This window comes from Elgaria multicarinata, chromosome 3 (assembly GCF_023053635.1).
Source record: "Elgaria multicarinata webbii isolate HBS135686 ecotype San Diego chromosome 3, rElgMul1.1.pri, whole genome shotgun sequence".
Classification (NCBI taxonomy): domain Eukaryota; kingdom Metazoa; phylum Chordata; class Lepidosauria; order Squamata; family Anguidae; genus Elgaria; species Elgaria multicarinata.
Genome location: NC_086173.1, coordinates 156,314,099 through 156,328,430, shown reverse-complemented (window position 1 = coordinate 156,328,430; position 14,332 = coordinate 156,314,099). Strand labels below are relative to the sequence as shown.

The window sequence follows — 14,332 nt, the reverse complement described above, 5'->3', positions numbered from 1 at the left end:
GCATCCCTGACAGATGCTTGTCCAGCTGCCTCTTGAAGGCCTCTAGTGTGGGAGAGACCACAACCTCCCTAGGTAACCGATTCCATTGTCGTACTGCTCTAACAGTCAGGAAGTTTTTCCTGATGTCCAGCTGGAATCTGGCTTCCTTTATCTTGAGCCCGTTATTCCGTGTCCTGCACTCTGGGAGGATCGAGAAGAGATCCTGGCCCTCCTCTGTGTGACAACCTTTTAAGTATTTGAAGAGTGCTATCATGTCTTGCCAAAGCCCCCCGCCCCTGAAAAAAAAACCTGGATCTTTTGGCACTGAACTCTGGGCATGGAGAAAACCCTAACGACCCACAAGCTAAGGTAGTCGGAGACCACAGACAAGGTCCTTGAAATCAACTGTTTATTAAAGAAGAATTCAAATGAACTTAAAGGGAAACATATATTCTAAACGAATCAACACCAAGAAAGTTAAAAGCATAGGCTGCGCAGCGCATTTCATTAGGGTGTGCACCCAGAGATTTTTTTTTTTAAAAAAGGCAAACATTTATTGAATACTCAATCACAAAGGACATTATTTTTATTCATTTATTTATTAAACGCTGTAGACACTGATGACGTACTCCACGTATGGCTTGCCTGACCACAGGGCTGTTACAAGTGGGGACGGGGAAAGAGGAGACACTCCTCAAGTCTCAGCGTTGGTGTCCAGAGTTCATTTGTGGTGACACTAGCCGGGGGAAGGGCTTACGAGGCAATATTAGCCTTTGGGGGCCCTCCTCCTGGCCTCTTTGAAGCACAGCTTCTGCCAAAGAGGGTCCCAGCAGAGCGATTCCTTTTCACTTCTGCTACCGGGAGCGAAGGTGCTCTCCCGGAGGCAGCAGTTCTTCAGTGTTGTAGTGGTGCAGCCGGAGGACCTTTTCCACTGAGTCTGGATCCCCCCTCAATGGTCCCCTCAATTCAGTGCTTACTGCTTGAGACATTAGGGTGTGCCTGGGCACACCCTGCACACCCCTTGCGCACACCTATGGTTAAAAGCATTTAAAGGTTTTAAAAATTGGTACAGCTAGATACAATAAGATGCACAGAAAATAATGTATGTAGGGTGTGTGTGTATGTGTATGAGAGAGAGAGAGAGAGAGAGAGAGAGAAAGTTATGACATTTATTTATTGCATTTCTATACCGCCCAGTAGCTGAAGCTCTCTGGGCAGTTCACAAAAATAAGAATTTTAATACAGTTTTAATTCCAACGCTAAGCATAAAACAACATTTAGCATTAAAATGGAAATTAGCCCTTAAAGAGGGAGGCAAATGCCAGCCCAAAATACCACAGAGAAAAATATATGTCTGCGAGCATGAGTGTGCTAATCATGGAGAGGGTGGGGTGGGGGAGGGAACAGGGAGGAAGGAGAGGAAAATGGTTTTTGAGTGGTGATTCTGAACCCTGGGATATCTTTCTCCTTTCTTGCATGAGGGGAGGGGAAAAGAAGTGGGTTTTGCCGTAGCATCTTCAGCCACAGTCAGTGGCCGACCTTTTACAGCTCCATGTGATGCATACAGGAGGCCCTGTTAGTGATTGTCTTAAACCTCACTGAGGTGACAATAGGTAGTTATGTGGGCTTGAACTTTTTTGCCATGGCAGATGTTTTCCTGTGTCTGTCTTCTGAGGAAAAAAAAATTGCCTTTCTGCACCCCGCAGCTTCCAATTCAGTTCCTACACAATATTGGGGTTTGAAAATTCCTAGAGCGTCATCCTAGAAGCAGGCCCTCTGAGTGCGGATTCCTAGAGTGTCCTCCTGGAAGCAGGCCCTCTGACCGCCGATTCCTAGGTCATCCTTCCAGAAGCTGGCCCTCTTGAGTGATGATTCCTAGATCATCCTACTTGGAGCACGCCCTCTGAGTGCTGATCCCTAGAGCTTCCTCGGCAGAAAATTGGGTGGTAATTTCAGCAGTGGTGGTGTGGGGTTCCAGGAGCTGCAAATAACACCTTGGGGCCCTGCATGCAGCCTGTGGGTTGAACATCCCAATATATCATCTCGACCTCCTGAATGGACTTTCTGATGCACAATGTGTTGCAGACTTTTCCTGAAGGTTTCCCGAATTCAGTTCCAAACTGGCTTCAAAGGTTTTCCCACAGGCAAAACTCTTTCCCGCAGTAGGAGCACACCGCTGTATGGATTCTCTCGTGTGTTATTAAGTTAAAGCGCCAATTTACTACAGTGCAAGGATTCCTATGACTTCTTACCTGTGTGAATTCTCCGGTGTACTATGAGTGCTGAGCTGTGGTTAAAGCTATCCCCACACTCTGAGCACCGGAAGGATTTCCCAGAGACTGAGCACTTCAACGGCGTCTCTGCATACGTTCGCACATGAGCAGCGAGTTCGGAACTGACTTCAAAGGTTTTTCCACAGGCAAAACACGCAAAGGACTCCTCCGGCGCGTGGGTCCTCTCGTGTTCCACAAGTTCTGATTTCTGGCTGAAGCTTTTCCCACAAAATGAGCACACAGCCACGTGGATTCTCTCGTGGGATCGTAAGTGTGAGCTCCAATTAAAACGCATCCCGCAGTGCGAACATTTGTATTGGTTCTCCCCTGCGTGAGTTCTCCGATGCGCTTTGAGAACTGTGTAGGTCCCAAAGTTCTCCCCACACTTTGAGCATTTGTAAGGGTTCTTTCGTTTGTGGATTCTCTGGTGATTAAGGAAGTCTGATATTTGCAAGTACTCTTTCCCGCATTCAGAACAGGAGTACGGTTTCTGTCCGGGCTGGATCCGTCCTTGAGGATTCCAGCCTAAGGTGTTCCCACAGTGTGAGCATTTATGCGGCTTCTGCCCTATGAGCATTCTCTCCCTTTCTCCGCAGAGGGAACATTTATACATTTTCTCGCCCACGTGGGTTCTCTCATGTACTAGAAGGTCCGTGCTGCTGCTGAATCTTTGTCCACAGTGCCAACACTTGTATGCCATCTCCTTTGCGGTGGTGCTCTCGTGCGTAGCAAAATGCGTGCTTCGGCTGGGTCGGTTCTCATCAGCTTCCCTCCGGTGCAGAACAGCTTTCCCTCTGTCGGCTTTCAACAGCACCCTCACCTGCTCAGGACTCTCCAGGAAGGGTTTCTGTTCCTCGTTTTCGCTCAGCCCCTGATCACCAGCTGGAAGAAAGGGGAGAATCAGTCAATGCTGTAAGATCCGGCAACTAGGAAATAACAGGATCCTGCATTCTGAACTGTTTGTGGGGATCTCTTCCCATTAGCTCTGTTGTGTGCCTGGGAAAGGGCAACTCCTTCACCTCCCCATTCTATCCTCACAACGACCCTGTGAGGAAGGTTAACTGTGAGAGTCAGCGATTGGCCCAAAGTCACCCAGCAAGCTTCACGGCTGAGTTATGGAGTCAATGCTTCTGTTGTTTGCATGTTCTGGGAATGCCCAACAGACAGTTGCCTCCTTTGGGGAGGAAGTCATCAGATGCCTAAACTTTGTATTAGAAAGCTCTTTAATATTTTTCTTTTGAGTTCAATTTTTTATTGTTTCATGAACATACATAAAAGCATTACATACATTATTTTTTTTTAAAAAAGGAAAGAGAAAGAAAAAAATAATTAAAAAAAGATGAAAGAAAAAAGTTAAAGAACAAGGAAAAGAAAGAAAAAGAATTACGCACATCAAGGTTAAAGTATATTTTCGGCTCTCTGCACATCAAAAATGTGAATTATATTCTTTCCTTGTTTAATACATTTAACACAATCATCCAAAAATGTTTTTTTCTTTCTTTCTTCTAAGTTAACAATATCTCATATATTGAATCCACAGACAAATGCATCATTTTTCTCTGTTCCTTGCAAAAATTCTATTAGAGGTTTCCATTCAGATGTAAATATGGCTCATGACTTATCTCTCATTATCGCTGTAAGTTTTGCCATTTCTGCTAACTCCAATATCTTCAATATGTATTCTTGCATTGTTGCCGTTGTTTCATCTTTCCACTTTAATATTTTTCTGATGCTCATGTTTAAATCTGTATTAATTTCTGCATTGCTGCTTGATTGTATTTTAGATTATGCTTTTATACTGGTTGTTTTGTATTTTGAATGGTTTATGGGTTTAATTTTTGTAAACCGCCCAGAGAGCTTTGGCTATTGGGCGATATAAAAATGCAATAAGTAAAATAAATGTTGTTGTTTTTTTAAAGAACTTCTTGGCTAAGTGGGGATTAGAACCCGTATCTCCCCAGTCCTAGACACAGGAACTCAGGAAGCTGCCTTATACTGAGTCAGACCCTTGGTCCAGTCAGCCCATTACTGCCGACACAGACTGGCAGTTGCTCTCCAGGGTTTCAGGCTGGATTCTTCTCTAACCCAACCTGGAGAGGCCGGGGATTGAACCTGGGAACTCCTGTATGCAAACGCTGTGCTCTACCACTCCAACACTCTAACCATGTCCCACTACAGTGGCTCTCCGGTTTCTGGGTCACTGGGAAAGGGTGTAGCGGATTCGGTACTGGTAGAAATGGTGAGGAGGTTTAGTGAGTCCTCACAGGCCCGTCCAAAAGACATATTTAAGGGCACAAAATATATATAGAAGCTCATGCCGTTTAACAGAGTGGGCAGCTTTTAGCAGGCTTTAGATAACCGAAGTAGACCTCTTGAAGAGCAGCTTCTTCAGTTGACTTTTTGGATACTTAGTGGCACAGCTCCATATCTCTCGTTACCCTACTCTTTGAGATGAGGGTGTTGTGCATTATCTCAGCCCTCAGCTGGGACGCTCCCCCTTTTCTTTTGGAAATGTTGGGGCCTCTTAGTCTCTCAGGACAGGTCATTAGTTTTCCAGGCTAGCATGTCTTGAAATGTATTTATTTATTACATTTACATCCTGCCTTTTCTCCTCCAAGGAATCCAAGGCGGCATACATAATCCTCTCCATTTTATCCTCCCAACAACAACCCTGTGAGGTAGGCTGGGCTGAGAGTCTGTGATTGGCCCAAAGTCACCTGGTGGGTTTCCATGGCTGAGTGGGGACTAGAACCCGCATCTCCTGACTCCCAGGCCAGCACTCTAGCCACTACACCACACTGGCTGAAAACAAGGAGACTTAAGCCTGAGAACAAAGAGACTTCGGCCTTAGCTAGACCTAAGGTTTATCCTGGGATCGTCCCGGGGTCATCCCTACCTGCTCCCAGGATCCCCTGTGTGTCATTTAGATGCACAGGGATGACCCTGGGACGATCCCAGGATAAACCTTAGGTCTAGCTAAGGCCAATGTCAGTCTCGCTTCAAGGGCAGTTGCGCTACCAGCCTGGAGAACTTGCTTCAGTTCTGGGAGAGACATTCCATATGTTTTTTTTGTTGGTGGGGGGGGCAGGCATACAACCAAGCAGACAACTGCTTTGTACCCTGAAGGGATGTGAGCTTTTTTTGTTCATGATTTCTACCTCCATGTATCATCTTTGTGTATTCAATAAACTGTTGAACTGATCCATTTGTGATCTAAATCATTTCAGCACCCCTGAACCTGGTTTGTTTGGGACCTAAGCTAATCAGGATCTCATTCCCTGTGGGGAAGAAGATGCGAGGGAGACTGGAGCAGGCAGGGACCATCAGAGCCTGCTTCAGTTGGAAACCCCCCCCCCCCCAATATCTTCACTTTGTGGGGAAGAAGGAGCTGTTGGTTTGCCCCTCCATTGGGAGATGAGAGGATGGAGCAGGGCCTTCCCACCAGCCTAAACAGTCTCCTTAATTTCTTTTTATTTTCTCCCTCTTCCCTCCCCATCCCCTTTTCCTTGTGTGTCATGTCTTTTTTTTAGAATGTAAGCCTGAGGGTAGGGACTGTCTTCTTTATTGATACATTGTAAGCCGCTCCGAGAGCCTTTTGGCTGAGGTGCGGGATAAAAATACTCTAAATAAATAAATAAATCCATTTAAGACAAAGACAAAACAAAACCCAGAGTTATAGAAAACCCAACGCGACATGTGAACCGGGCCAATATATGTTTCTAGAGTGGTCCAATAACTGTGGGGGTTGACGGTGATCTGGGAGGGTGACCCCTTCGTTTCAGAGGTGGGATCAGACCCCGCCAGATCCAAAGCTGCTTAAGGAACTCCAGAATATCCCGTGAGAGACGCTGCACAGAGACTTACCTAAAACGCTCGCATTTCCACCACCCTCCTGCTCAGCTTCTGCGGAAAGCTGTGTCTTCACCTGGTCCGGCAGAGCCTGGTTTGCACTGGGGGGATTTGTAAATGCTTCCTCCGACGCCCCTGTGATCTGCAGAGGGAAACCAGATCAAAACGAAGTCAGGATGCCGCCTTCTAGGTTATTAATTTACTTATTACAAGGTGTCAAGAACCCCCATTTTCTATTTAGTCTCTAACTGTCCGCAAGATCCCATTTAGCACATAGTGATACCCGCCACCTGCGTGTGGGTAATCTTGAGATGTCCCTAGCTCCAAGGTCACTGCAGAGGCCACCAGTGAGGGAGGAAGCAGCAGCCAGGCACCTCTCCACCGTGCCTGGGTCCAGCTCCAGCTGAGAGCCCCCCCCCTCCCTCCTGCTGTCACCTGTAACTGTTGAACTTTCCAACTAAGATTGTAGTGCCTGAATTTGCTTTCCTTTCCCCCCTCCTCCTCCTCCCTCCCAATCCCCTTTCCTTTTGTGTCATGTCTTTTAGATTGTAAGCCTGTGGGCAGGGACTGTCAAGAAATACTTTTGTAAGCCGCCGTGGGAGCCTTTTTTGGCTGAATGGCGGCATAAAAAACCTTAAATAAATAAATAAATAAGATCAGAGTCAGACCAATGGACTGAATGATCCCAACTGTGTTAAGAACCGTAGTAGTAATAAAGCTTTATTGTTTTAACCAATGGTTACAACAAGCATAATAAAAGCAATGCTAAAACAAATCACACATGCAAGGTCAGACATTTTGCTCTGTACATTTGGGCTGTAAGAGCGAAGTTGGCCAGTGCCAATACGACAGTCTTGTTATTGCATGCAAACAAAAAGTATATTCTTTCTGAATCGGACCAGCTGGGCTTATTCTCAAAAAAACGATCTAAATATTTAGAGCGAATTTCAGAATAGATACGGCAGTAGAACAAATAATGAGGCAGATCCTCCACTTTGCCACTACGGCAAGGTCAGAGTCGCGAGGCATAAGGAATTTTATTAAAACGCCCTTCTAGTACCGCTGTTTTCATTTGTTGCATCTTTAATCGTGCAAAGGCTGATCTCAGACGAGGGTTAGAAATTAGAGTCAGGTAGCGTTCACATTTTAAGCTTAGTCTCTGCAAACCAAGGTGCTATCTTATTACTTGAGACGGCAGAGATCCATTTGAATAGAAACACTATAGACCCTCTCCTTAAAGACCTCTTTGCTGTGAGCTAAATTCAAAGTAGTAAAGTATTGAGAAGAAAAACCATAATAATGAATTTGAGGAATCAGTTTCTGAAACCAAGAAGAGCCCTGCTGGATCAGACCAAGGGGTCCATCTAGTCCAGCACTCTGTTCACCCAGTGGCCGACCAGCTGTCGAACAAGAATCCACAAGCAGGACACAGGTGCAAGTTTAGGAATATTGTTCCAGCCAGCCTGTGATTTGCTAACAGAGATCTCCTTGGAGTTGACAGGGGCTTGGGCATAAAAGCAGGGGTGTGTGTGTGAAGCCCTCTTTTGTTTTCGCTTTCCATTTCGCTTTCGGCATGCTGCCTCTGATATTGATAGCCGCCTCCTCCTCCTCCTCCCCCTTTCAAAGCCATCCAAATTGGTAGCTACTATCTTGTGGTAGTGAGTTCCATAGTTTGCGCTGTGTGAAGAAGTCCTTCCTTTTCTCTGTCCTGAATCTCCCACCCATCAGCTTCATGGGATGACCTCCCCAGTGAGTTCCAGCATTGCCATCTAGCCCCAGGGAATTGTAACACAGAAGACAAAAATAGTTGCCCTTCTCTGGCGACAAAGCCAGGGCCTTGGCCAAAGGGGCTGCCTGCCCAGCTGCTCTTTTCTGCTTGTGAACCACACATAGAATCATAGAATCGTAGAGTTGGAAGGGGCCTATAAGGCCATCGAGTCCAACCCCCTGCTCAATGCAGGAATCCACACTAAAGCATACCCTAAAGCACACCCACAACAGTGCTCCGGGGTGGTGAACAGACTCACCCGCTGCTCCCAGCCTTTGGCCTCTTGCTGCCAGACGAGAAAATCCTTGGCCAGGCTCACAGCCCGGACGCAGGTCTCCGGGCCGCTTTCCCGGAGCCAGTTCCGCATCTCCAGCGGCAGAGTGGCCTGGAACTGCTCCAGGGTCACCAGTTCCACAATCTGCTCCTTGGTGCGCGTCTCCGGCCTCAGCCACTGGCGGCAGAGCTCCTGGAGCTGCCTGCAGTGCTCGTGTGGCCCGTCGGCCTCCTGGTAACGCAGCGTCCGGAAGTGCTGGCGCTGCATCTCTGCCTTGGCGGCACCTCCCGCGAAAACTCCCACCTTCCCGTTCCCGCCGTCTGTAGCCTCCAGATCTATCTTGTGCTCCTGTCCATCTTCCCCGATGAGATGGGGCTGGAGTTGGGAAACCCACAATCCTCTGGGCGTTGCTTCCTGGGAGGGCCCTTGAGCGGTTTTAGTGTCAATCCACTGCCCTTGCTCAGACAGTTGTGGGTTTTCACCTCCCAAACTAGGAGCCTGGAGGGTCCTCAGGAACTCCTGCAACTGAGCGTCCCAGTTCCCTGATGGTCCTTCCTCGGGCTCCTGTTTCACTTTTTGTCCAGTTTCCTCACTGCCCTTCTCAATTTTGGGAAGAACCGCCCCCTCCCTTATCTCTCCCGGTTCAGAGTCTGATGAGTCTTGTTCCTCCATTTTTATTTCTGGCTCCATGTCCTGCTTTAGCGGAGACCCGGTTGGCTTCATCTCTTGTGCTTCAGCCATTTCTTCTCACCGGGACTGGGCCTTTTGTATTCTTCTCCCCTTTCTTTCAACGCCAATCCTTGAAGGATGCTCCGGCCCTGTCGTTAAACGCTCAGCAGAACAGCTTCATCCGAGGAGACCCATCCAGTCACAGAGCAAAGCCTCAAGGCCTTTCAACAGCTCCCGGAAACCAACCATCCCCCAAGCTAACGCAGCTGTCTTTTTAGCTGCCTAGGATGAAACAGACACAAAATGAATGTAAGAGAAATGGAGACAGTTCCGACTAACAGTTTGATTTATCTTCCCAAAGAAAGGGTATCAAGCGTTGCTTGTTTTTTACCTCAGCAGTCCTAAAAACAGACTTCAACAAAACATGAAACTGTCACAGCACCTGGTAGGGTTGAATTTGAATCATAGAATCATAGAATAGTAGAGTTGGAAGGGGTCTATAAGGCCATCAGGTCCAACCCCCTGCTCAATGCAGGAATCCACCTTAAAGCAACCCTGGCAGATCTTGAAGGCCTCTAGGGTGGGAGAGCCCACCACCTCTCTAGCTAAGTAGCTCTATTGTAGTACTGCTCTAACAGTCAGGAAGCTCAACTAAAAACTTTTCTTTTTCCTAAAGCTTTTAAAACTTGATGTTGTGCAGACTTCTACTGTTACTTTCTACTGTTAGTTTTACCCTACCCTGTGCCTGCTTACCCTACCCTGTACCTGTTTGCATTCTCTTCCCCTCCTTATTGTTTTACTATGATTTTATTAGATTGTAAGCCTATGCGGCAGGGCCTTGCTATTTACTGTTTTACTCTGTACAGCACCATGTACACTGATGGTGCTATATAAATAAATAATAATAATAATAATAATAATTTCCTGATGTCCAGCCAGAAGCTGGCTTCCTGTAACCTGACCCCATTATTCCATTTCCTGCATTCTGGGATGATTGAGAAGAGATCCTGGCCCTCCTCTGTGGGACAACCTTTCAAGTACTTGAAGAGTTCTATCGTGTCTCCCCTCAGCCTTCTCTTCTCAAGGCTAAACATGCCCAGTTCTTTCAGTCTCTCCTCATAGGGCTTTGTTTCCACACCCCTGATCCTCCTCTGAACACGCTCCAGCTTGTCTGCACCCTTCTTGAAGTGCGGTGCCCAGAACTGGATGTAATACTCAAGATGAGGCCTAACCAGTGCCGAATAGAGGGGAACCAGTACCTCATGCAATTTGCAGCCTCCTCCCAGGTTCTGTCTTAAGACTGTGACCCAATGCAGATTACATGGCTTGAGAATGAGCCACCTCCACATCTTTTTTTTGTGTGTGTGTGTGTGTGTGTGTGTGTATATACATATATATTCTTTATCATCTGCCTGATGAAGAGTTCTGGAGAACCTTGCACACTATTTTGTGACTTTTGAGTTGGCCTAATAAAGGTATTGTTATGTGCTTGAGGCCAGTCTAAATTACCTTCTAGGATTCCCTTACAACTCAGTGTTTCTGATTCTAAAGAGACAGAGGATCCTCCCCAACTCTGTAACTCTTGAACTGGTAGCCTTTGTTCTAATAGGCCAATAGTGCAGAAAAGGGCAACTTAAACGATCAAGGGGCTGGAACATCTCCCTTATGAGAGATGCTGGTTCCTAGGTAACTAGTTCCTGACTGTTAGAGCAGTACGCCAATGGGACCAGTTACCTAGGGAGGTTGTGGGCTCTCACACGTTAGAGGCCTTCAAGAGGCAACTGGACAGCCATCTGTCAGGGATGCTTTAAGGTGGATTCCTGCGTTGAGCAGGGGGTTGGACTCAATGGCCTTATAGGCCCCTTCCAACACTACTATTCTATGGTTCTATGGGGGAAGGTTACAACAGCTGGGATTGTTTAGCTTGGAAAAAAGGAGGCTGTGGGGGACAGGATAGAGGTGTACAAAATTATGCATGGTGTGGAGAATGTGGAGAGGGAGACATTTTTCCCCCTCTCTCAGAATACTAGAACCCAAAGTGGGTCATCCCATGAAGATGAAGGGTGGTAGTTTCAGGACAGATAAAAGGAAGGGCTTCTTCACACAGAACATAGTTAAGCAATGGAACTTGCTACCACATGATGTAGTGATGGCCACCAATTTGAAAGGCTTTAAAAGAGGTTAGATAACTTCATGGAGGATCAGGCTATCTGTGGCTTCTAGTACTGATGGCTATGTGCTACCTCTAGTGTTGGAGGCTGCATGCTTATATGTGCACCAGTTGTTGGGGGACATGGGTGGGAGGGTGCTGTTGCACCCATGTCCTGTTTTGTTGGGTCCCTGGTTGACAGCTGATTGGCCACTGTGTGAATAGAGTGCCGGTCTAGATGGACCCTTTGTCTGATCCAGTGTGGCTCTTATTGGGAGTGGTTGAGTGAGGCCTGTGAGGTAGCAGGAAATCAGGCTGGAAGAGAGTGGGTCTAAAATGAAGGAGAGAGCTGTTTTGGGTTCTCTGCAGTAAATCCCTAGACAACTGAGGGGGAGTAAGGATCTGCTGTACTGGTAATATTGTGGGCCCTCAGGTTGCGGTAAATACACCTTTTATGAAAGAAACGCCACAAGTTTCCAGTGTCTTCCTTCTCAGGAAACTGAAGTCCCTGAAACATCTCACCTCCCAGAAGTTGGATGTGCTGGAGCACAACATTATTATCCTAATACGGATTTTGGAATGTTCTTACGGTCAACATGCTACCTTTGGTTTTTGGCTCTCTGCAGTAAGAGCCTGTAGGAGTGCAGACAAAAATATCTAAGAATCCTTTAATCAATGCAACATAGCTATATTAGCTTCCTGCCCTAGTTTCACAATTTGGGTTGATTCCAAAACAACCAACATTTCCACTTGTACAAAATTGTTAAAGGCATTTTTGAGAGTCAGCGTAGCCTAGCGGTTAGAGTGCTGGGACTGGAATTTGGGACATCCAGCTTCTAATCCCCACCTGGCCATGGGTGACTTTGGACCAATCACTCATTCTCAGCCTAACCTACCTCACAGGGTTGCTGTGAGGATAAAATGGGGGGGGGGAGGAGGACCATGTAAGCTGCCTTGGGTTACTTGCAAAAGGGAAAAAGGTGTGATATAAATGCAATAATAATAATAATAATAATAATAATAGATCAGTTTACCTGCTAGGCACCTTAAGATTTTGTTAGCCTTGCTGTAAACGCTAGAGGCATACAAGAGGCAGCAGGACAACCATCTGTCAAGTATGCTTTAGGGTGGATTCCTGCATTGAGCAGGGGGTTGGACTCGATGGCCTTGTAGGCCCCTTCCAACTCTGCTATTCTATGATTCTATAAACCTTATTTATTTTGCTGTGCACCTTAAGTAACTTTAATTGATATTGCAGTACCTGGAATTCTATAAATACATACAGTTATAATAACTCTTGAATAGAGTCCTCATCTTTTTTAATGTCATTTTCTAACTCCTGACAGCTGTTGAATTTATTGGGCTCATTTTGCCTACAGCTAGAATGCAGCATGTGACCATGTTTTGCTTAGTTCTTACTGGGGCAGGAATAATCCGGTTTATGGGTTCTACCACTCCAGGCTCCAGCCTGTGTAGCTGTCCCTTTAAAAAGGGCCGAATCACCTCAACAAACATAGGGTTATATTTAGTTCCAGGCCATGAAAAGCAACACGTGTTTCCAACCTCTATTAGAAGCTATATTATGTTCATTTTAGTGCCATGGTTGGACAACTTGTGACCCTACAGATGTTTCTGCCTATAACTCCCATGATTTCTCACCATTGGCTATGCTTGCTGGGGCTCATGGGAATTGTAGGCCAAAACATATGGAGGGCCACAAGTTCTGTACTCCTTTAAACTCATTGTTTAGATCAGCCTTCCTGCAACTTGGCGCCCTCCGTAGCTCTTGAACTACAACTCCCAGCACCCACCAGCCAGCATGGCTGACTAGGGAATGCTAGGAGTTGTAGTCCACCACATCTGAAAGGCACCAGGATGGGGGAAAGCGGGTTCAGATCACTGCAAAGCGTCGCACATGGGGCTGCCTTTGAAGATAGTCCTGAAACTCCACTTGGTACAAAATATGGCGGGGCAAAAACAGCAGACTGGAATCGGACGTGACTGTCCCATTACGACAGGACTGTACCATCTGTACTGTCTCCCAGTTCATTTCTAGGCTCAATATAACATTTTTTAAAATTTTCGGATTAAGATGGAGCCATCGGGCACACAGCTGTGCCCCTTTAGCCTACCTGCTTTTGCGGGGTTCCTCCGCATTGGCCTCCCTGGCAACCCGCTTCCTCCTCCGATCACTCCCAGGCTGCAGAATGCCAGGCGCTGCTGCCCATCCAAGGGAAAGAGGACCGGAAGGAGCTTTGCCTTGGGCACCTTCCCCCCGCCACATTCTGAGGCCGCTCTAGCATTCACAGCTCTGTCACTTTAACTCCTTCATTACTACGGTCCTTAGTCGGGGCTGCAGCCGTGGACACAAAACATACTCGAACCGCCCGGGCTGTGCAACAGCCTCTTCCCAAAAAAAGTAAATGCAAAAAAAGTCTTTGCGTCCAGTTCTGGGCCCCACCCTTCAAGAAGGATGCAGACAAGCTGGAGCATGTTCAGAGGAGGGCAACCAGGATGATCAGGGGTCTAGAAACAAAGCCCTATGAAGATAGGGTGACTATATGAAAAGGAGGACAGGGCTCCTGTATCTTTAACAGTTGCATAGAAAATGGAATTTCAGCAGGTGCCATTTATATGCATATCGCACCTGGTGAAATTTCCTCTTCATCACAACAGTTAAAGCTGCAGGAGCTATACTGCAGCTATACTGTGACCAGATTTAAAAGAGGACAGGGCACCTGCAGCTTTAACTGTTGTGATGAAGAGGGAATTTCACCAGGTTCTCCATATATACAAATGACACCAGCTGAAATTCCCTTTTCTATGCAACTGTTAAAGATACAGGAGCCCTGTCCTCCTTTTCATATGGTCACCCTATATGAAGAGAGACTGAAAGAACTGGGCATGTTTAGCCTGGAGAAGAGAAGATGGAGGGGAGACATGAGAGCACTCTTCAAATACTGAAAAGGTTGTCACACAGAGGAGGGCCAGGATCTCTTCTCAATCCTCCCAGAGTGCAGGACATGGAATAATGGGCTCAAGTTAAAGGAAGCCAGATTCCGGCTGGACATCAGGAAAAACTTCCTGACTGTTAGCAGGGCCGGTGCTATGATAGAGGCCACTCAGGCGGCCGCCTAGAGCGCCAAGCTAAGAGGGGCGCCGCGCAGCACAGTACTCACGCGCGTTGTTGGCTGTGAGCCGGCCTGGCCTGGCCCGAGGATTCAGCTGGGCCTGGGTGGGCAAGATGGCACCCCACGCCCGCCCAGCCAAAGCGAAGCCAGGGACACTGGGGTGTGTGTGTCTCCACGTTCGGACTTTCACCCGGAAGCCGCCCTCCCAGAGCCGCTCTAGCCACCCGGAAGCCACCCTCC

General features: G+C 47.1%; 1 protein-coding gene across 2 annotated transcripts; it reads right to left on the bottom strand.

Annotated features, from left to right (window-relative positions):
• Positions 1–476: 476 nt before the first annotated feature.
• On the bottom strand, positions 477–14,213 carry LOC134396196 (zinc finger and SCAN domain-containing protein 30-like). Of its 2 annotated transcripts, none has more exons than XM_063122604.1 (4): positions 14,141–14,213; positions 8,129–9,094; positions 6,117–6,243; positions 477–3,134 (listed from the first exon to the last, which is right to left on the bottom strand). In XM_063122604.1, exons 2-4 carry the CDS (start codon positions 8,882–8,884, stop codon positions 2,218–2,220), a joined length of 1,800 nt encoding a protein of 599 aa, XP_062978674.1. In that variant the 5' UTR covers positions 8,885–9,094; positions 14,141–14,213; the 3' UTR covers positions 477–2,217. The 2 variants fall into 2 exon arrangements, with proteins under 2 accessions (XP_062978674.1, XP_062978675.1); XM_063122605.1 differs by lacking the exon at positions 14,141–14,213 and adding an exon at positions 13,094–13,152.
• Between the last annotated feature and the right edge of the window lie 119 nt (positions 14,214–14,332).

Excerpts from the sequence above, each read along its gene's own strand:
- LOC134396196 (XM_063122604.1), bottom strand. The coding sequence starts at position 8,884 with ATGGCTGAAGCACAAGAGATGAAGCCAACCGGGTCTCCGCTAAAGCAG. Across the intron at positions 6,244-8,128 it reads CCAAAGGCTGGGAGCAGCGG|ATCACAGGGGCGTCGGAGGA; the intron begins GTGAGTCTGTTC and ends TTCCCTCTGCAG. Across the intron at positions 3,135-6,116 it reads TGGAAATGCGAGCGTTTTAG|CTGGTGATCAGGGGCTGAGC; the intron begins GTAAGTCTCTGT and ends CCTTTCTTCCAG.